General features: G+C 44.6%; 1 protein-coding gene and 1 long non-coding RNA gene across 4 annotated transcripts in view; both read left to right on the top strand.

Moving 5' to 3' along the window:
• The window catches only part of sptbn2 (spectrin, beta, non-erythrocytic 2), a 57,513-nt gene extending 41,470 nt beyond the window's left edge, over positions 1-16,043 (top strand). For all 3 annotated transcript variants that reach the window (XM_062988334.1, XM_062988337.1, XM_062988335.1), the window contains 19 exons: positions 27-117; positions 213-359; positions 772-1,035; positions 1,130-1,354; positions 1,468-1,557; positions 1,907-2,200; positions 2,284-2,414; positions 2,525-2,729; positions 2,930-3,307; positions 3,754-3,998; positions 4,281-4,419; positions 9,376-9,460; positions 9,544-9,740; positions 9,826-9,944; positions 10,029-10,104; positions 12,083-12,258; positions 12,382-12,555; positions 12,713-12,755; positions 12,875-16,043. In XM_062988334.1, the coding sequence (XP_062844404.1) occupies positions 27-117; positions 213-359; positions 772-1,035; positions 1,130-1,354; positions 1,468-1,557; positions 1,907-2,200; positions 2,284-2,414; positions 2,525-2,729; positions 2,930-3,307; positions 3,754-3,998; positions 4,281-4,419; positions 9,376-9,460; positions 9,544-9,740; positions 9,826-9,944; positions 10,029-10,104; positions 12,083-12,258; positions 12,382-12,555; positions 12,713-12,755; positions 12,875-13,114 (3,319 nt within the window). In that variant the 3' untranslated portion in view covers positions 13,115-16,043. The remainder of the gene's footprint in view (positions 1-26; positions 118-212; positions 360-771; positions 1,036-1,129; positions 1,355-1,467; positions 1,558-1,906; positions 2,201-2,283; positions 2,415-2,524; positions 2,730-2,929; positions 3,308-3,753; positions 3,999-4,280; positions 4,420-9,375; positions 9,461-9,543; positions 9,741-9,825; positions 9,945-10,028; positions 10,105-12,082; positions 12,259-12,381; positions 12,556-12,712; positions 12,756-12,874) is intronic.
• Positions 16,044-17,468: 1,425 nt separating this feature from the next.
• On the top strand, positions 17,469-18,575 carry LOC134303107 (uncharacterized). The gene is made up of 3 exons (XR_010007622.1): positions 17,469-17,664; positions 17,775-17,803; positions 17,877-18,575. It is a non-coding gene; the product is annotated as an uncharacterized LOC134303107 (long non-coding RNA).
• Positions 18,576-24,159: the final 5,584 nt, after the last annotated feature.

Here is a 24,159-nt window from a genome sequence, read left to right as displayed (position 1 = left end):
TTTCATTTCTTACTTATTATTATCAGGCACCAAAAGAACAAGGAGTCCGCTAACGAGCTGCTGGCCAAGCTGAAGGATAACCGAGAGCTGCAGCACTTCCTGCAGGACGGACAGGAGGTACGGCCTCATCATCTCCTCCACGTTCTCCTCATGTCCTCATGTCAGACAAACCCGGAAGCCTCTCTCATTCTCTGTTCTTCTCTCCTCTGTAGCTGAGTCTGTGGATTAATGAGAAGATGCTGACGGCTCAGGACATGTCGTACGACGAGGCCAGAAACCTGCACAGCAAGTGGCAGAAACATCAGGCCTTCATGGCAGAGCTGGCATCCAACAAGGACTGGCTGGACAAGATACGCAAGGTGCGCACACCAACACACACACGCCGAACCAGTCATAGTTGTATGATGTGTGTACGTACAACATCATTACACAGAACATGCTAAATTGGATAATCAGTGCACTTGTAATATTCAATCAAGTTGGTGGTTAAAAAAAGGTGAGCAATCCACCGTCTGGTAGGTTCATAAACTGCACAGGCTCCTTCAGGCTCACTTTGATTGGCTGTTAACAGTGAGTCAGTGAGCGAGGAAAAAATCTCCTTTGGTACCACAGAAACAAAACATCAAAGCAGCACATCCATGACTGATTTCCTGTTGCTATTGGTCCAAACAAAAGAAAAAAACAGCAGAGTAGTTAGGACTAAAGCATCTCTGAGATGAGTGATCGTCTGTGGCTAAACAACTCTTTGTACATCCTTTGTTCTCCGCTCAGGAGGGCGAGGATCTGGTGAAGGAGAAGCCGGAGCTGGAGGAGACGGTATCGGAGACGATGGAGAAGCTTCAGAAGCAGTGGGATCTGCTGGAGAACACCACGCAGACCAAAGCGCAGTGTCTGTTCGACGCGAACCGCGCCGAACTCTTCACCCAGAGCTGCTCGGCTCTCGGCACGTGGCTGCAGAACATCTCGTCCCAGCTGCAGAGCGACGACTTCGGGAAGGACCTGACGAGCGTCAACATCCTGCTCAAAAAACACCAGGTCCGTGACATGAAGCACACTACACCGTGAATTTAGTAGGGCCCTAAATACAGTACACAAAATAGTGATTTGTGTACGTGTGTGTGCGCGATAGATGCTGGAACACCAGATGGAAGTCCGAGAGAAGGAAGTGCAGGCTCTGCAGTCTCAGGCCGTGGCTCTGGCGCCGGAGGAAACCGCCAAAATGGAGGTGGACGGGCAGCAGCACAGAGTGACCGACAGCTTCTTGGAGCTACAGGAACCTCTCAAACAGAGACAACAACACCTGATGGCATCTAAAGAAGCTCACCAGTTTAACAGAGACCTGGAGGATGAGATAGTAAGCACACACACACACACACACCTTTGCTTTAGTTCACTACACTAATGGTACCCATGTTTCTCTGTGTTTAAATGCAATAATTCATTTATCTTGCTGCTTCTTGTGTGCAGTTGTGGGTGAAAGAGAGAATGCCCCTGGCTACATCCACAGATCATGGTAAAGATCTACCCTGTGTGCAGCTGCTCATCAAAAAGAACCAGGTAACACACACACACACACACACACACACACACACACATTAGATCTAACCTCCCGTGTCTGTTCTGCCCTCCCCTCTATATTTACTGGACGGAGATTTTCAGCTCCCTGTCAAATAACTGGAGAGGAGATCAAACCAAATGCCCTGTGTGCGTTGTTTGGTGTGACTCTATCACATTCCCTTTCAATCTCTTAAAAGAAGATCCAAAAATACGTTGAACATAATGACTAGGTCCTAACCCCCCCCCCCCCCCCCCCCCCAGAAAAGTGTTCCACACTGCCACTAGTGGTCAAAAAGTGCATTAAACACTCGAAGCTCCTCCCGTAATTCCCTCACGCTTTGTTCCTCAGACGCTGCAGAAAGAGATCCACGGCCACCAGCCACGCATCGACGACCTTCAGGCCCACGGGCGCAGCATGGCCCCCGGCTCCACCTCCGAGGTGAACGGAGAGCGGCAGGCCGAGCTGGACGAGCGCCTGAACGAGCTCGGGGCCCTGTGGGCGCGGCTCATCTCGGAGACCGAGCAGAGGCACGCGCGCTTAATGGACGCCCACCGAGCCCAGCAGTTCTACGCGGACGCCGCAGAGGCCGAGGTCTGGATGGGCGAGCAGGAGCTGCACATGATGTCCGAGGAGAAGGCCAAGGTGTGTGTTCGTCCGACCGCACGACAGGAACCGAGAGAGTAACGAAACGCTTCGGTGTGATAACGGCACGATCATTCTTACAGGACGAGCAGAGCGCGCTGGTGATGGTGAAGAAACACCAGAGCCTGGAGCAGGCGCTGGAGGACTACGCCCAGACCATCCACCAGCTAGCCAACAGCAGCAGACTCATGGTGAACGGTGAGCATCCTGAAAGGTGAGGAGCATCCTTGTATATGCAGCACGTGACCGTAGGATTGATGTTAAGGAGCAGTTTTGACGTGAGTGTATTAAACCGGTGTATCTGTGATGCGTTTTGTGTCTCAGCGAGAGGATCACGCTGAGACAGGCTCAGGTGGATAAGCTCTACGCTGGGCTGAAGGACCTGGCCGAGGAGAGGAGGGGAAAACTGCAGGAGCGACTCCGCCTCACCCAGCTGAAGAGAGAGGTGGACGACCTGGAGCAGTGGATAGCCGAGCGGGAGGTGGTCGCCGGCTCCCACGAGCTCGGGCAGGACTACGAGCACGTCACTGTACGTCCCAGACGAACTTTATTCCCCTTATTATTATATACCGTGTTGATTTTATGATGAAGGATTTAGGGCAAGACGCCTCAGATAGAAACGTTCCGGAAACAACTCTTTGTGCAAGAGTGTCTATAAACGTTTGCAAAATGAAAACTTGAATCATAATTTTAACATCTGATGTACATTCGTTGATGCTTCTCTCTCAGATGCTCCGTGATCGTTTCCGGGAGTTTGCGCGGGACACCAGCGCCATCGGTCAGGAGAGGGTGGACGCGGTGAACTCCCAGGCGGACACCCTGATCGAGTCGGGACACCCGGAGAACGCCAGCGTGGCGGAGTGGAAGGACGGCCTGAACGAGGCCTGGGCCGACCTGCTGGAGCTCATGGACACGCGCACCCAGATGCTGGCCGCCTCCTATGAGCTGCAGCGCTTCCAGCGGGACGCGCGCGAGGCCCTGGTGCGGATACGCAGCAAGAGGGACGCGCTGAACACCACCGACCTGGGCCGAGACCTCAACACCGTGCAGCACCTGCACCGGCAGCACACGGCCTACGAGCACGACGTGCACGCGCTCAGCGGACAGGTAAAGCAAGTAAAAGGATTTGGACACCTGACATTTACGTTTTTGGCATTAAGGAGACGCTTTTATCCACAGCGACTTACAGTATTGTGACGGTATATTGTCTAAGCAATTGAGGGTTAAGGGCCTTGCTTAAGAGCCCAACAGGGGCAACCTGGCAGTGGTGGGGTTTGAACCAGCAACCTTTTGATTACTAGTCCATTACCTTAAACACTAGGCTACAACTGCCCTACCTACAAAACATAGGTACATAACAACAGCTGCTCTTCTGAGAAAGCTTCTCTGTGCCCATTTAGTCAAAAGAGCATTTGTATGGCTGGGCACTGCTGTTCTGGTTCATTTAAAAACCACCATGACCCTGACCAGCACTTTGCAGAACCCACAGGTCCCAGGTTGGATCATCTGTCCCACCGTCCCAGGTTTATTAACCTCCGTTCTTTCATCCGCAGGTGACGCAGGTGCAGGACGACGCGGCGCGTCTGCAGAAAGCCTACGCGGGCGAGAAGGCGGACGACATCCACCGCCACGAGCGCTCCGTCACGGGGGCGTGGGAGGAGCTCCTGGCCGCCACTAAGGACAGGAGGCTGCTCCTGCTGGACACGGTGGAGAAGTTCCGCTTCTTCAACATGGTGCGGGATCTGATGCTGTGGATGGACGGAATCAACCTGCAGATCCAATCTCACGACAGTCCCAGGTAAGCACACACACACACACACACTAACATCAGTCAGCGTTCTCAGATAGGCTTTATTATTTATTTGCTTTTGTATGGCTGCTATGTACTAAACAATAAAGATTAATCATGTTTATAGGAAACATTATCAAGATTTTACAGCCTAGAGTAAAATACACACACGGATTAAACAGAACTCTGTAACTCCTCCTTTATACCCCAGCAGAATCGTTAATTACATGCTGTTTTATGGTGTGTGTGTGTGTGTGTGTGTGTGTGTGTGTGTGTGTGTGTGTGTCACAGGGATGTGTCGTCGGCCGGTCTGGTAATCGCAAACCACCAGGACATAAAGGCAGAGATCGAGGCCCGAGCCGGCAGCTTCACTGCCTGCACCGACCTGGGACACACACTCATCAACAATAACCACTACGCTTCAGACGAGGTACACACACACACACACACACTCATCAACAATAACCACTACGCTTCAGACGAGGTACACACACACACACACACACTCATCAACAATAACCACTACGCTTCAGACGAGGTACACACACACACACACACACTCATCAACAATAACCACTACGCTTCAGACGAGGTACACACACACACACACACACACACTCATCAACAATAACCACTACGCTTCAGACGAGGTACACACACACACACACACACACACACTCATCAACAATAACCACTACGCTTCAGACGAGGTACACACACACACACACACACACACACACTCATCAACAATAACCACTACGCTTCAGACGAGGTACACACACACACACACACACTCATCAACAATAACCACTACGCTTCAGACGAGGTACACACACACACACACACACACACTCATCAACAATAACCACTACGCTTCAGACGAGGTACACACACACACACACACACACACACACACTCATCAACAATAACCACTACGCTTCAGACGAGGTACACACACACACACACACACACACTCATCAACAATAACCACTACGCTTCAGACGAGGTACACACACACACACACACACACACACACTCATCAACAATAACCACTACGCTTCAGACGAGGTACACACACACACACACACACTCATCAACAATAACCACTACGCTTCAGACGAGGTACACACACACACACACACACACACTCATCAACAATAACCACTACGCTTCAGACGAGGTACACACACACACACACACACTCATCAACAATAACCACTACGCTTCAGACGAGGTACACACACACACACACACACACACACACTCATCAACAATAACCACTACGCTTCAGACGAGGTACACACACACACACACACACACACACACACACACACTCATCAACAATAACCACTACGCTTCAGACGAGGTACACACACACACACACTCATCAACAATAACCACTACGCTTCAGACGAGGTACACACACACACACACACACTCATCAACAATAACCACTACGCTTCAGACGAGGTACACACACACACACACACACTCATCAACAATAACCACTACGCTTCAGACGAGGTACACACACACACACACACACACACACACTCATCAACAATAACCACTACGCTTCAGACGAGGTACACACACACACACACACACACACACTCATCAACAATAACCACTACGCTTCAGACGAGGTACACACACACACACACACACACACACACACTCATCAACAATAACCACTACGCTTCAGACGAGGTACACACACACACACACACACACTCATCAACAATAACCACTACGCTTCAGACGAGGTACACACACACACACACACTCATCAACAATAACCACTACGCTTCAGACGAGGTACACACACACACACACACTCATCAACAATAACCACTACGCTTCAGACGAGGTACACACACACACACACACTCATCAACAATAACCACTACGCTTCAGACGAGGTACACACACACACACACACACTCACACACACACACTCATCAACAATAACCACTACGCTTCAGACGAGGTACACACACACACACACACACACACACACACACACTCATCAACAATAACCACTACGCTTCAGACGAGGTACACACACACACACACTCACACACACACTCATCAACAATAACCACTACGCTTCAGACGAGGTACACACACACACACACACACACACTCATCAACAATAACCACTACGCTTCAGACGAGGTACACACACACACACACACACACACTCATCAACAATAACCACTACGCTTCAGACGAGGTACACACACACACACACACACACACACACACACTCATCAACAATAACCACTACGCTTCAGACGAGGTACACACACACACACACACACACACACACACACACACTCATCAACAATAACCACTACGCTTCAGACGAGGTACACACACACACACACACACACACACACACACTCATCAACAAGAACCACTACGCTTCAGACGAGGTACACACACACACACACTCATCAACAATAACCACTACGCTTCAGACGAGGTACACACACACACACACACACACATACACACACACACTCATCAACAATAACCACTACGCTTCAGACGAGGTACACACACACACACACACACACACACACACACACTCATCAACAATAACTACTACGCTTCAGACGAGGTACACACACACACACACACACACACACACACACACTCAAACACACACACACACACTCATCAACAATAACCACTACGCTTCAGACGAGGTACACACACACACACACACACACACACACACACACACACTCAAACACACACACACACTCATCAACAATAACCACTACGCTTCAGACGAGGTACACACACACACACACACACACACACTCATCAACAATAACCACTACGCTTCAGACGAGGTACACACACACACACACACACACACTCATCAACAATAACCACTACGCTTCAGACGAGGTACACACACACACACACTCATCAACAATAACCACTACGCTTCAGACGAGGTACACACACACACACACACACACTCATCAACAATAACCACTACGCTTCAGACGAGGTACACACACACACACACACACTCATCAACAATAACCACTACGCTTCAGACGAGGTACACACACACACACACACACACACTCATCAACAATAACCACTACGCTTCAGACGAGGTACACACACACACACACACACACACACACTCATCAACAATAACCACTACGCTTCAGACGAGGTACACACACACACACACACACACACTCATCAACAATAACCACTACGCTTCAGACGAGGTACACACACACACACACACACACACACACACACTCATCAACAATAACCACTACGCTTCAGACGAGGTACACACACACACACACACACACACATCAACAATAACCACTACGCTTCAGACGAGGTACACACACACACACACACACACACACTCATCAACAATAACCACTACGCTTCAGACGAGGTACACACACACACACACACTCATCAACAATAACCACTACGCTTCAGACGAGGTACACACACACACACACACACTCATCAACAATAACCACTACGCTTCAGACGAGGTACACACACACACACACACACTCACACACACACACTCATCAACAATAACCACTACGCTTCAGACGAGGTACACACACACACACACACACACACACACACACACACACACACACACTCATCAACAATAACCACTACGCTTCAGACGAGGTACACACACACACACACTCACACACACACTCATCAACAATAACCACTACGCTTCAGACGAGGTACACACACACACACACACACACACTCATCAACAATAACCACTACGCTTCAGACGAGGTACACACACACACACACACACACACTCATCAACAATAACCACTACGCTTCAGACGAGGTACACACACACACACACACACACACTCACACACACACACACTCATCAACAATAACCACTACGCTTCAGACGAGGTACACACACACACACACACACACACACACACACACACACTCATCAACAATAACCACTACGCTTCAGACGAGGTACACACACACACACACACACACACACACACACACACTCATCAACAATAACCACTACGCTTCAGACGAGGTACACACACACACACACTCACACACACACTCATCAACAATAACCACTACGCTTCAGACGAGGTACACACACACACACACACACACACACACACACACACACTCATCAACAATAACCACTACGCTTCAGACGAGGTACACACACACACACACACACACACACTCATCAACAATAACCACTACGCTTCAGACGAGGTACACACACACACACACACACACACTCACACACACACACTCATCAACAATAACCACTACGCTTCAGACGAGGTACACACACACACACACACACACACACACACACACACACTCATCAACAATAACCACTACGCTTCAGACGAGGTACACACACACACACACACACACACACACACACTCATCAACAATAACCACTACGCTTCAGACGAGGTACACACACACACACACACACACACTCACACACACACACTCATCAACAATAACCACTACGCTTCAGACGAGGTACACACACACACACACACACACACACACACACACACTCATCAACAATAACCACTACGCTTCAGACGAGGTACACACACACACACACACACACACACACACATCAACAATAACCACTACGCTTCAGACGAGGTACACACACACACACACACACACACACACACACTCATCAACAATAACCACTACGCTTCAGACGAGGTACACACACACACACACACACACACACACACACTCATCAACAATAACCACTACGCTTCAGACGAGGTACACACACACACACACACACACACACACACACTCATCAACAATAACTACTACGCTTCAGACGAGGTAAACACACACACACACACACACACACACACTCAAACACACACACACACACACTCATCAACAATAACCACTACGCTTCAGACGAGGTACACACACACACACACACACACACACACACACACACACACACACACACTCAAACACACACACACACACACACACTCATCAACAATAACCACTACGCTTCAGACGAGGTACACACACACACACACACACACTCAAACACACACACACACACACTCATCAACAATAACCACTACGCTTCAGACGAGGTACACACACACACACACACTCAAACACACACACACACACACACACACACACTCAGTGTTGTGTAGGAACTCAAATTGATTTCTCAGCCATCTGTGTACAAAAGCTGGAAACATGAAATGAATGATGTATAAAGAATTGATTACACACTGAAATTCAATCCAGTTACAAGATGCATGAAGCGACCTGGTGTGAACAGTTTCTCTCTGTTTCTCTGTAGATCCGGGAAAAACTGGAGCAGCTTCAGGCCAAGAGAGACGAAATTAACCAGAAGTGGCTGGACAAAATGGACTTCCTGCAGATCGGTAATTATACAGGGGACGATTCTCAAGATGTGCTCGTGGTTTGATTGTTTTGTGCGTTCTGATTGGATCTGTGTGTGTGTCAGTGCTGGAGGTGCTGCAGTTCAGCAGAGACGCCTCGGTAGCCGAGTCCTGGTTGGCGGGTCAGGAGCCGCTGGTGCGCACGGCCGAGCTGGGCTCCAACGTGGACGAGGTGGAAAACCTCCTCAAACGTCACGAGGCTTTCGAAAAGCTGGCGGCTGGGTGGGAAGAGCGCTTCACACAGCTGGAGAAGCTCACCACGGTTAGCACCAACAAAGCCACTCCTCTTCACCCCGGGGTTGGTGTTCACTCTGCTCATCACTTATCTGTGTCGTCTCTTTTTGAAGCTGGAGGAGCAGGAGATACAGAGGAGGAAGGAAGAGGAGGAGAGGGCACGGAGACCACCCACACCTCCCCCGGTAGAGGAGGTGGTACAGTCCGAGGCCGAATTTGAATCTGCAGCGAGGTAAACGAAGGCGACGATGTATCATGAAGAACAGTAGAGCACAGCCAGATCTACCATAAATCACACACTCTCTCACTGTTTCAGGACAAGTTTGGACCAGACTACATTAAACCAGTCAGTGGCTGTCAATGGAGTCCACAGTGATCAGGATACATCACAGGTAAAGTATCGCTGTGCATGTGGGTGTGTATCTTTGTCCTTGTGTGTGTGTGTGTTATAAAGTGTGTTCTACCTCTACCTTACTGTCGTTCTCACACTGTAACACTCGCAGGTCTAAGAACACACATTGTTTTTCAGTGTCACACGTGTTAAACATCCTGTTATGTGTTTTTAATGTTGTTTTGGGTCGGATGTGTTTTTATGTGGGTCATGCGAGTGATTTTATGTCTAAAGTGGTGTGGAAATATTATAACGTGATGGTGCGTCTTGGATATGTGTGTGATGAGTTATCTGAAGCTGAAGTGTACGTGTTGAGTTCCGTTCACACTAACAATCTTGTTACGTTTCTTACCTGCAGTCCTTGTCAGTCTCAGTATCTGAGCTGCAGACTGTGGAACCTAAAGCTCTGTCTAAGCCGGACTCTAAACCGGTTTCTAAGCCTGTGCCCAAACCCAACAAGGCACAGCAGCGTGTGAGTACTAACCCCTTTAGCTCTGCGCAAGCCTCACCATCGCTAACCCCATCGCTACCCGCGCCAAGTGAGCCAGCAAACCAGTGGAGGTGCAAGCACGGTCCCCCACTGGGCCTGCTAGGTGGCCTCACGAGCATCTTTGTGGCCTGCAGAGCTTTTCATGTTTTGCTTTTTATAATCTGTGCATCATTTTGTAATCTTGTCATTTTTGCACTGCTGTTGTCCTGTTTCATGTGCAAACTTACTCCTGTAACAAACCTCAGTGCACGTGCCTAATCTAGACCTGGTCCTTATTTTCTTTACCTAAATGCTTGTAATATCTGTTCAGTTCCAGCATCAAAACAGCAGGTCTGAAACAAGAACTAATGATGTCAGTTGTTTTGTTGTTGGGATGGCAGCTCTGACAATGCTAACTACATTTCCATCAAACTCTAAAACACTCAGACAGCTAAAAAATTGAGGAGCTGACTTTTAAAATTCTACAGTTTTGTGAACACAGTTAATTATGTAATAGTTTGGCACTAGAATCATTACTGGCTTTCAAAGCAGCGCTGGCATTGCACTGATAAAAAAGGGGGTGTTTTTGGGTCAAACTGGACTATCGATCAAACTGGATTTCCTGAGGGTTGTGAAATGAATATTTTACCATAAAGGCTAAACTGAATTTCACTGCTCAAATTTTCCATGTTTTTTTTTTTAGTTGAACCTTTTAGTGAAGTGCTGAATTTGTAGGAACTCTTTGCAGCTGGTTCAGTTTTGTGTCTGTAAGTCTGTGTCATTGCTGTGTTCCAACACTGCACCGTGTTCCATGTCCTCCCTGGTCCTCCTCACTGCATTTGCACCATTAGGTCCGTGTTTATCTGTATGGCTGTTACGTTCTCGTGTGCTGTGTGTGTAACGAAGAGCAACAATCTGCTTTCCACCAAGGTTTTATACACAAAACTAAACCTACAAAACTGCTAGAAACTGATTCAGAAAGTAGCTGAATCCTTCAAATGATTCAGAAAGTATTCAGACCTCTTGATTTTTGTAGATATGTTTTGTTGTGGATTTGATTTGGAGTAGATTTAAATACAGTTTTTACTGTCAGTCACTCATAATGAACATAACAAAGTGGGTCCACAAGGGCCCTCAGTTTACAAGCCATGAAGTACAAGGAACCGTCTGTGGATCTCCACTACCAGGTTGTGGTAAAGCAAGATCAGGGCAAAGCTATTCAGAAGTATCTAGTTCTGTGCAAAGATGAGAGAACCTGCTGAACAGAGAACAATTAAATCCATTCACAAACAAATCCCCAATACAGTAAAGTGTTCTGAATGCTTCCTGAATTTACTGGACTTCTTTTACCAACAAATCTTTGTAGCCATGTGCCTTGGTATCAAATGTAGAAAAGTTTAGACAGGTCAAATTTCATGTAGCTTTTCTGTGTCCAAAGAAGTGTACCAACTCAAAACCCTCAAACATGGCCAGTGCGCAAGTTTCAATGAATGGCTTTTTTTGTGTGCAGGGTTCAGAGGCGGACTCAGTAAACGGACCGGGTCAGGACAGCGGTTTGGACACAGCGTCACCTCATGAGCCCTCGGCCACCCTTCCCAATCTGGTGGAGGCACCCCCTGATGCCCTGGAGGGCATGCTGTTCAGGAAACAGGAAATGGAAAGCCAGGGCAAGAAAGCAGCCAACAGGTGAACATATCTATAAAATGTAATATAAAAATAAATCAATAAACACGAGGTGTGCTCGCGTGGCGTAATGTGAAAGCCCAACACAGCTGAGACCGACCCGCGATTGTGCTGAATTCTCTGTAGATCGTGGCAGAACGTGTACTGTGTGCTGAGGAAGGGCAGTATGGGCTTTTATAAAGACAACAAGAGTGCCGCTAACGGCATTCCTTACCACGGAGAAGTTCCCATTAGCCTCGGCGAGGCCGTCTGCGAGGTCGCCCACGACTACAAGAAGAGGAAACACGTCTTTAAACTGAGGTGAGACTTTAAGATCAGCATTTAAAAGACCTAGAACAGCATTTGAACTTTCTAGATTAGCATTTATAGGTTAGATGGATCATAGAGTCGTCGGTCACTGTAGTTTATCTGTAAACCAGGGTGTGTGTTCATTTTTGTCTGTTGTGTTTTTGCTTAGGCTGGGCGATGGAAAGGAGTTCCTGTTTCAAACCAAGGATGAGGTGAGTGTGTTCCACCACAGCGAGCGACTGGAGGCTCATGCAGGAAACAGGAACCTTCTTCCTCAGGGTTACAGTGACGTTTTTGTATTGACAGTACACATCTGTGTCTCTTTCCTCAGGCTGAGATGAGCTCATGGATGCAGGCGATCCATTCCTCCATGCCACCAGGCAGCACCGGTGGCGGTGACGGTAGTGGTGGTGGTGGCGATCGCTCTCCCCCACCGCCTCTGACACGGGCGATGACGATGCCTCCAATGTCGCCGCACTCGACCGAGACGGGCGGTGTGACCATGCGCAACAAAGAGGGCAAAGATAAAGATCGTGAAAAACGCTTCAGCTTCTTCGGCAAGAAGAAGTAACAGCAGCTCATGAGCCAACAAATAAAGCGCGAACTGATAGTTTTCAAGAGAGAGGGTGGCGCCCTCTAGTGTCACATAGTTTAACGTTGTTGCGTTTCTCGTCCTTACCTTATTTTCTCTGTTTTCAGCTCTTGTCTTTAATAATAAACTCACTGCCATGTTTTCTGTAAACTCGCCCCCTGAGTCTGAAGAGGAGACCTGATCAGTGTCAGTAATCAGCCGGACGTCTGTCGTTCTGCTAAATTCGGGCTGTAAATGAGGAATGACTGGGCGATAGAGAAAGTTCCACTTTGTTTGTTCTTATCTTTGCCAAGTTAAAGTTTCTACCCTGTTGCAGCAGTTCCAAAGTTTTATTCCCCTCTTCATTTACTGGAAAGATTTTCTGTACGTTCATTTTTTTATTTTTGTGAAGGAAATATTTTGAGAATGGGTGTTTCGTTATACCAGTAATATATCTGTTTATATTATTTAACTAGTTGTGATTTATCAAGGCTAAATGAGTAACGGTTTAAGAACGTGTAAGTAAGTAACTCCAGATTTAATAAGAAATTGAGACTAAATGGAGCGACGGTTCCTGTCGTCTCTTCAATTTCAACATTTTTGAAGGTCGGGATGAAAAGTGTGGTGATTACAGCAGTGGTTTGGAATAACGCTGTACAAGAGCATTCAGGGTTCTGGAACAGCCTTTACAAAAGCTTTAGAACAGCATTCGAGTCGACATTTTTTGTAAACAGAATCTGAACCTTAAAAAATAAAAGCATTTGAACGGTTCCAAAAGTTCTAGGATGGCGTGTAGAATGTCGAGACGAAGCAGAATTGTATTGTTCTACAGTGCTGAAATGTTTTGGTGTGGCATTTTTGAAGATTATAGAAGATTTACCAGGTTAAGTTAGGCATTCACTCTTAGAATGGCATTCGAAAGGTCTAGAAAAGCGTTTAAGAGTTCTAGAACAGCAAGTGAAAATTGCTAATCGACGTGTGACATTTTAAAATGGCATTGAACGTCTGTTTATACTTGAGGTTTCTCCTTGGACTTACTAGAACATGAGGATTTATTTTGATCGACAAATTCAAGCCTCCGTTTTTAATTTTTAGTAAAAATAAAAGCATTTTAAAATGTTCAGGGATTAAAAACTAAATACGTCTGAATTCTTTTTCTTTTTTTTTGGTTGTGGTGGGTTTTTCAGTCCCCTGAGAAAGGGATTTTCCATGGAAGTTTCTTTGCTTTCTCTCTTTTTCTTTCTGCAGACGTGATTCATTTTGAGGTTTTTTTTTTGTGCTGTACATTAATGAGCTCAATCTTACAACACTGGGTGTGTATTTAGAACCCACTACACTAAACTTGCAAAGCATTGTGGTACATGACTATCTTTTCTTTCTTTCTTTTCATTCTTTCACCTCTTCAGTGTTGAAACATGCTATTAAAACTGCTTCACCAGTTCCACACACGCAGGTGAATGAATGTACACACACACCTGAAAGCTCCAGAAGCTCTGAGATGCTGTTTTATTTGCCTTTAAACCTGATGCTGTATTTTTTGGGGTGTGTATTTAAATGTGAACATAAAAACCAAAACACTGGATGAGAAAATAAACTACTGTTCTTTTTTTGTTCTTCTAATGTGGACCAAACTTCTGAATCTCGCCCACGCCCGTTCATGAATACTCAGTCAGTCAACCCACACGGTTATAAATGAATAGCTGAACCCAGAGGGACGTAGCTGGAGATTTTCGATGATATTTTTGCATTCGTACCCAGGCGAGCGTGGTGTGTCTGTGTTGGGGTTGTATCTGTCTGGTGTAGCATGAACACAGTATTTTTGTAGAAACGAGGCCCCCGGCCTAACCATCGCTAGTGAGCGGAGCCTGTTTGTGATGTTAGATGTAGTTGTACGATGAAGCCCCTTCATCTGAGGGGAGTGGAGTATCAAACAGGGATCCCCACCATTACTGAATGGTACTAAAAAGGCTCGTGCCATCACCGAACCCACTGATTTCATTTGTATATATAAAAATAACTATTTTTAACTTGTAGTTTTGGTTTCTTGAGTTTGAGTTTGTGGCACGGACCGGTCACTTTTGCATTTCAGCTCAGTGCTCACAACCAACAATGAAACTAGACGGTACAATTTGAGCTTCCTACACAATTAAGAATACACAATCAGTTTATTCTGCTTTTTATTCTGGTAACCAATTCAATGTGACACACGCTGCATTTTAAAGGTTGATTATTTCATCTGAATCTGAAGGACTTTAATTTTTTTTTTAATTGCGTACAATTTCCCAGAAAGCACATAAAATGTTCTGCAAATGTTCAGTTATAGAAATGATTGTACAGGGATCATTTCCCTTTCACACTGATGGACAAATCTGCAACAAAAACATGTAATAAATCACATTTCTGTCCAGCTAATCATTTTGAAACAAATATTAAAGAAAAAACAATTGTTATCCCTGTAAAAAGTGAATCCTGGTTGCCCCAATGACTGTAACTACACATGTTGTGTCGTTTAATATTATTTTAGTCTTTTACAAATGGAAAGAAGCAAATGTTGGACACAAAACGTTGATTGTTGATTCTTTGGCCAAGTTTATAAAAAAAAATGAGTCACCAAGTCAGCTAATCAACGGTTGTCTATATATCGTTCCACCTTGTCTTTAATAATTATGATTATTATTATTAATGCAAGACTCCTGCTATTAGTTCTCTGTAAGGATTTGCTGCTGGTGTGTTAACTGCAAACTTCTGCTGCCAGTTTGAGGTTCTCTGGTTCTCTGGTGTGTGATACCGAATCCTACCGCCAGGGGGCCGCCGTGTACCGTGCTGCATTTTCATTCCATCATTGGGGGGCTAAGAGGAGAAAGATTTGTTTGTTGACTTGTGTATCTACATCTGATATTAGGAATAATAAAACATGGTTTTAAAAGAACGATTTTAGTTTGTCTTCTCAATTTGTCTTCATTTCAGCAACCCAGGTTTGATCCTCATGTTCCTCCCATGTCTGGGATTTGTCTACAGACGCTCCACTTAACCTCCTGCCTCCCAAGAACATGCCAGTAGTTGAAGTGTGGACTCCAAATTGCCCATAGGTGTTAATTAAGTGCCTAATCAAGTGTGTGATGCCCCATAATTGCCTGACACTCCAGGGGTTATACTGGGTGCATCCTGTGGTTTTGAGATAAGCTCAAGTGAACCTATTGCATCTCTACGTCCTACATCATGTTTCCGAACTGTTTCCAGTTTCTTCGTTTTTGGAAGTAATGGAGCCTAGGAAATGGCTTTGTAACCCTTCCAGGCTGATAGATATTTATGGTGGCATGGTGCTCCTGACAAAAGTTTATAGTAGTAAGATTTAAGATAATGAAGATGTTTACGCTACAGAGCTGCTGAAATCCAGCTTGGTGTGGTGATGTTATCAGCTAGTATTTGGGGTAAAACATTAGTAGCTTTATCTTGATCTGAAATCGCTTTCTTTTGTTGTTTTCATTACTCGCAGCATTAGACTTGGGTAGGAGTTGTGGAAGGAAGTCTGAACATGGATTTATTGAATGATACAGCCTAAAAACCAAAAGCAAAACCAAAGCAGTCACCACAAATCTTTTGGCTAATTAACTGGATAGGATAGAACGCCATTAGTTGTCATATATACAGATACACGTGTACAGTACAACAACATTCTGTCTTCGCATATCCCAGCTTGTTTGGAAGCTGGGGTTAGAGTGCAGGGTCAGCCATTGTACAGCGTTCCTGGAACCATGAGGGTTAAGGGCCTTGCTCAAGGGCCCAACAGTGGCTGCATGACAGAGCTGGGATTTGATCTCTCAACCTTTCGATTGATAGTCCAAAGCTCCCACTAGGCTCCCACTGTCCCCACGTAAACTGTATTTGAAAAAAGAGAAAAATGTATTTAAATGTGCAACAACAAGTGAATATTCTTGTTACCTCAAGCTAATAGTTTTACCCTTAAGGCCTGAGCTCATTTTAATTTTAAGTTTATTAAAGTTTGCTTTGGTTTTGTATCTTTTCACTTCATCTAATTTGAATATGTTAAGCCTGGTTAATCTTAAAGGTTGCTAGTTAAAGTCCCACCACTGTCAATTTCAACTGTTGGGCCCTTGAGCAAGGCCCTTAACCCTATATATACTGTATATACTATATATATATATATGTGTGTGTGTGTGTGACGTAATTTCTAACGGTCATTTCTCTCACGTTCTCGTGTCTAATTTGAAAAATAACCGTCCACTGCGCGTGTCCGACCAGCTGACAGGTGTTCAGTGTATCCTAGCAACGCTCTCGCGCACGTTCTGGCGCGTATTTTTAAAAAATCCTTTGAACCCTTTGAACAACGACGCGCTGAAATGTGACCGTTAAAAATCTCGTGAACGTGAACGCGCAGCGCGCGGCCGCCGGGACAAACGGCTCAGATGCAAATGAACAGTTTAATAAATGACAGAAAATCAAACCGACAGCGTTTTTATTTCCTTATTACAGTTTAGGGTTCGATATTCAGAACAAAGTTCGTGGGTGTGACGGGAGGAATGTACCAGGTAAACTGGTCTAATACTATTGTGTGTTTTCTTTTCTTGTTTTACTGGTTGTCACTCGACACTTTAATGTTGTTTGTTTCACCATTAATTTGTTTCTCTTTTCTTTTCAGGTTCGCTGCAATTTTCAGAAAATGTTTAGGTAACAATGTACAGCACAATATATGACCAAAAGTTTACCTCCCCCAACCCAATTATTGTTTTATCACACACAGGAGTATACAGCAAGCTTCTGAGCTGTGACCTCAACCCCACCTCTGGATTGAATCAGAATGTTGACTGTGAGCCAGGGCTTCTAATTCAACATCAGTGAACTAACTGAATGGGCACTAATTCCCTAATATGTAAAGTTCCAGAGCGCACTGGGGATTTGAGCATATCCAAACTGACTGCAAAAGCTGGAACAATAACAAATGATTATTTAAACAAAAACCCTAAAGGTGATACGTCTACGTCTAACAATATTGTTCGGGTGGCCACAGCAGATCATTTGTCTTCATCTTGCCTTGTCCTGAACGTTCTCCCCTGTTACACCGACCACCCATATGTCCTCCATTACCACATCCATAAACCTCCTCCTTGGCCTCGCTCTCCACCTCCTGCCTCGTGGCTCCGAACTAATAAAGTGAAAACGAGTTTGGAATAAATACACATTAGCATTTTCTTACAGTGTTACTTAAATAGATTTTTGTTAGTATAGAAGATTTATTCAATTTGACAGTATTTGCCAAAGTCTAGAACTACAGTAATTCTGCTTAAAGGTGTGGTCAGTGATTTTTATTCAGAAATGTTGGAGGAAATAACTGGGTCTCTGTCATGCTCTGCAAACTTGAGGAAAAAACAAGAGGTGTCAGACAATATTAAACCAGTCAGAACATGTGGAATGTTTTATTCACCTGTTCATTATGTGTAAATGCATGAATGCATGTGTGTTCTTCTTCTGGGGGTGGGGGGTGATAGGGGGCTTTATTATCTACATTCATCTCGTAGTTTCGATGCAAAATGATAGAGGCAAAGTTTCAATACAAAACGTGTCCTGACCGATCATCTACATTAAAACGGTTCCTTCAAAGCCCAAAATTGGCCCTTGCAGTCTTGCACACTCCCTTCATTCCTGCCGTCTCTGACGTGTCGGTGCCTGAAAACCGAAATGAAAAGAAAAGCTGAACTATTTCGTCTGAAGGCTACAAAACCCGTCCATCTCGGCTCCTCGGAATCCAAAACAGTGATCAGAGCCAACGGCCCTCAGGCAGACAGGTTCATCAGTAATGTATCACCAAATCCAAACATTTAGAATGAAGAAATAATGTCAGTAAATAAATAAATTAATAATTCTATATGTTAATGTATATCTTACAACCACATGCCAACAAGTCTGATATAAAGATCAACTTATCTGGGATGTTTATGGGCAGTTATTAGAATTATTTATAGTCATTTTAGGGAAGAAAATCATTGGCATTGGCCTTAATTTATTTATGTTTTGCACGATTATAAAATTTTTAATAGATAATTAAGAGATATAATTCATAAACTGTTTATAAAATGATTTATTATTTGTTTACAGGATAATGTATAGAAAATTGAAAGGATTATTTATAGACCTTTATAAACATTTAGTTATGGTTTACAGAATCTTTAATCCACAGTGTTTTTTATTTAAGTATTATATAAAATCTTATTATATGTATATTATATCTGTATTATATGTATCTTGAGTTCTTATGAACCGAATCTTCCCTGAAGTTGTTGGTCTATAATTTCACTCCGTTGTAAATGTGATCTATATGACGGACTGATCTAACCTGAATTTGCCTGAAGTGTTTCTGTACAGCAGGGGCTTCTGATCCTGTATCATAGGCCTATTATTTTTGTGGTAAATACATTGATGTGGCCTGTGGGGTTCATTTTGGGTACTGTTACAGCCTGAAGGTTTAGAACCGATGTAATTCAGTATGAGCTCAGGCTGGAGCTTTGAACACGGAGCGATATCTCTAGCGCACAATTGTTTCCTGAATGAAGCCGGAGGAAACGGGCTTTGTTCGTGCTGTAGATCGAAACACAATGATCTCTGCCTTATCTTAACCTGAAAACCAGGGCCGTCCGCTGCCCGAACACGCCTTTCCCTTCCTGATAAATCAACCAGATCTTCTCAACCATACTGAACTGTGGAACACTGTTGGTGACTGGTTGGTAGACATTGATTTGGATCAGGTCACATTCCTGAGGTTTGCAGTCAATCAGTCATTGAATAGCCTCCTATTGAGACGCCCAGTATGTGTGTAAGGACAGAGGTATGTGTGTGTTTGGGATCGGGGAGGGGTGGTGTATCTATCTGTAAGGACACATTACAAGGCCAAAGCTTAGGCCACTTATGTAAACATTTTAAGCTTTTTTAAAAAGTTCTATTGAGGTGTAGGACTGTTGGATAAACATGAGTATCCAATTTGCAAATTATCATTTTAATTAGCAGGCTGGCTTTCTAGCTGCTAATGAACGGCTAATGAATCTGTTGAATCACCATTTGTAGCCAACTTTTTCAATCAGCCAGTTATTTATTTGCTTCATTGAGTAGAAGTAAAATGTAATCGTAATGAAGTGAAGATAAAATGGAAGCATATCATTAGCAAGCAGCATGTGGAGACTGTACCAGAAAGTTGGATTCTTCAAGTATGCGGAAGACAAACATACAAAACCTTTATTGTTAAACGTTGGCAAGTGGCTATAATTTGGATAACACCCAACGACATGTCGTGTTATATGGAAATAACAGATGTGGAGGAGGAAACTGTACTATTCTTTACATGGTGGTGCTCCTTACTCCTTCTCATCTGTTATTTCCTCAAAACAGGACAATTTATTGAGCCTCAAATTTTCCTTAAAGCTCTGTGTTTAAATTATGTTACGGGAGGAAAGAAATTCAATGTTAACTTCAGTTCAACTAGTGCAACTGGCTGCAGGTCCTCTCCATCACATCTGGAGTAGATTTGGACGATGCAGTGGAAGAGCATTACAGTACATGGCGTCCATCCCAATCACAAATGACCTCATGCTAAACATATTGCATTTCCTTTCTTCTAAAACCTCCAACCAACCAACCAACAAACATTGTGGCTCTGGGCTGAGACTGACGGCAGGTCAGAAATTCCACCTCATAACATTTGACAGGTCCTAAACGGTCAAGATCAGCTCCACCTGGCCATGACATGATGTACGTTTATTAAATGATCTGGGACAGAATCCGATCTGTGAGTACTCACCACAAATTCACTGACCTCACATGCTTCACCAGTCGGCCGCTGATAAAGACCTGACATGTTAGTAAATCCAGTCTGACTGCGTATCAGCGGGGCACCTACACACACTCAGTATCTGTAAGTACAGGACACACACACCCTTTTCCTGAACCCACATAGCACAACCACTGTCGTCATCTCATCTCCCTCTGCACAGATCTGCTGAACACATGTTGCCTAAAGCTTGCCAGACGCTTGCTAACATCATACTGAGGTTTTTAAAGCTGTAGATCATGACATTGCACATGAAAGGTTTGTAGCGAGGTTAAACGAAGCGACCAAAACGTCCGTGCTCAGGGTGCTAAAGTTAATTTCCTGATCCAGTTTTGGAAATGAAAATCCTCAGATCTGGTATCGATCCAGCATTTTGGGTCAGTATCAATCCTGGAAACACCCAAAGTGATTCAAAGCAGTTAGTTCTACTTAATTTCTGAGCTGTCCCACCACCCCTGAAATATGGTGGTGGTAGCACTGTGTTATGAATATGCTTTTTAGCAGCAAGGAATGACAGTCTAGTCTAATGGTGGGAACAGAAATTCTGCAGACAGTGATCTTGGATCAAATGCTATCCAAGATGCTAACTTATCCCAGGAGAATTAAAGTCCCTGTTGATTCTGGATCCTCTCAAGGTTTCTTTCTGTAATTTAAAGGGAAATTTTCCTTGGCTTGCTCACTGGTGGTTTTTGGTCTGTTGGTCCTGGATGCTTTAAAGTTGCTTTGAGATGATGTCTATTATAAAAAGCGCTATACAAATAAATGACTTGACTTAACTCACCCCTGTTGGGTGAAGGATCTCTCAAGTTTAAATCCCAGCAGTTCTACAGACCTGGCTGGGTTTGCAGCAGACACAATTCACCATGTCTGAGGGAGGGAAGGTCGGATGGGGTTCTGCAATACAAGCCAAGTGGAAGTGAATTCACACTGAGCATCTGTAACTGTGCTGGTTTCATAACACCTGCACAATCTCACCCTTAATCATTTGAATTAAGAAGTCGAAGTGTTGCTTGTTAATCTCGACGCTTTTAATGCAAATCTGGCTCTTTGCCGCCGGGGTTAAAACAATTCCATACTTGCTCTGAACAAGCAGAACTCGTTCCTCATCTTATCAGCTCTTTGTTATTCAAACCTGGGTGGCAGATGAGCTGTTTGAGCTGATACAGTGTGGTGCTGGTGTCAGGCTAATGGTTTTGTATTCGGGAGATACTCAGCATTGAATTCCAAGCTTTCAGTGCTGATATGACGCGGTTAAGCTCCTTTATAGATCACAGTGGTGCAGTGTGTGATGGTGCACAGTGCTAAGCTGGTAGCCACGGATAAAGTCAAAGGTTTGCACAGACCTCTGAGGGTTGTCCTGGCACACAATTATTTGCATTTTTTCTGTGACTAAACTGCCTTGCGCCCAGTGTTTCCCAGTGGAATCAGACCGACTGATGATGATCCAAACTTATTGGGTAACAGTATACACACTGATATAAAGTGTGTTACTGATTACATGGGCAAAAAAACAGAACCAGAACTCAGGGCCTCTATCTTGCATGACTAATCCATCCTTATTATATGGTCACAGAGAACTCATTGTTTATATTCAATCACTAACAAAGAATTGGGAGGCCAGGCTGCAATGTGAAATCACATTAAACCTTCTACACCACCGGTTTAATGACCTCTACTTCAACTTATGTACTTGTTAGCAACATTAGCTCTAAAGTTTTAGTACAGAACAGCAAACACAAACGTCAGACACCGGGCATGTCACGGCTGATTGGCTGCATTTGAAGTGGGAACATGGTGTAACCTTCATTTTAACCAAAACATTCAGGGATCGTAAAACATCGCGCACGAAGCTGTGAGAGTTTTGATTGGGACACGGAGGAAATTATTGCAAAATGTGTTTAAGCAGATCTGAAGTACAAACAGACTTTCCTTCGTGATCCACTCTGATCGTTTCTAATCAAGCTGAGAAATAAACACGTAAATCAGTTGTGACATAACGCTTCGTTTCTGGAGCGAAACACGTGACTTTACTCTTGTGCAACTCTGAGCGTCAGATTATTCATGCGGTGATTAATTACTGTATTATCAGAGTGGAACCTCGAAAGAATCCGGAATAATAATGACGTGGCTTGTGAGAGTTTCACTAGTTTTCAATCTGACAGCATGAAAATGGTGAAAATAATATACGAGGGATGTTCAAAAAGTTTCCTCACTTTTATATTGTGGTTATAAGCGGTGAGGGTGTAGTAGGAGGAGGAGTAATCGGTCGTGTCTAAGAGACTGAGAGACGCTTATAGTCTGGATTTAGCTCCATCTGATTTCCACCTTCTTGGACGCTCAGAGAAGCTTTAAGGGAAAGAAAATTTTCATGTGATGATGATGTGCTGATGGCATTAAAAAGTTGGGAAAAATGCATCGGAAGGCGACGATGTAGAGTGATGTGATTTGTATTCAAAATTTTTAATAAATAGAGTCAAACACAGTCATGGACAATTTTGTATCTCCAATTCGCCTCACTTGCATGTTTTTGGACTGAGGAAGGAAACCGGAGCTCCCGGAGGAAACCCACACAGACACGGGGAGAACATGCAAGCTTCACACAGAAAGGACTCGACTCCCCCACCTGGGGATTGCTACCTACTGAGCCACCGTGCCGCCCTAGAAATGTCAGATAAAATTATGGAATTGGCTTATTCTCTTTGAGTTTGATGTATTGTCAGATTACTGTGAGCTTAGCTAGCTCACATTCTCTGGCTTCCAAAACATCAACTTCAAGAACCGACTGTTCACTTGCTGCCTGCTCAATTCCATCCCTTGGCAGGCGCCGGTGTAACCAGATAATCACTGTGATTTACTTCACTTGTCAGTGGTTGATGATTGTAGGTAGTTTGAAGTGAGCAGCTCTTTTTGTGGACGTTTTAATGACCTGACAGCGATCAGCAGATCCAGAGCAGCGTTTGCTTCCTGAACAATAGTAACACAGAGGTTGTGATGGTAAATGAGTAATAAAATACATTCGTCCAGTGTACAGTGTTCATTGTTCATTGTACAGTATACAGTGAGCTGTTACTCTGAACACAGGAAGTGAAGCGTTATGAAAACACAGGTTTTGAATCATATCAGCAGTTCTGACGCAGGCGGACGTTTCCCACGAGAGAAGCGGCGGGTGTGGAACAGTTTGTATTCGGTGATTAGTCATGAGGGCATG

Source organism: Trichomycterus rosablanca, chromosome 26 (genome assembly GCF_030014385.1).
Source record: "Trichomycterus rosablanca isolate fTriRos1 chromosome 26, fTriRos1.hap1, whole genome shotgun sequence".
NCBI classification, from domain to species: domain Eukaryota; kingdom Metazoa; phylum Chordata; class Actinopteri; order Siluriformes; family Trichomycteridae; genus Trichomycterus; species Trichomycterus rosablanca.
This window is presented reverse-complemented; position numbering and strand designations above follow the sequence as displayed.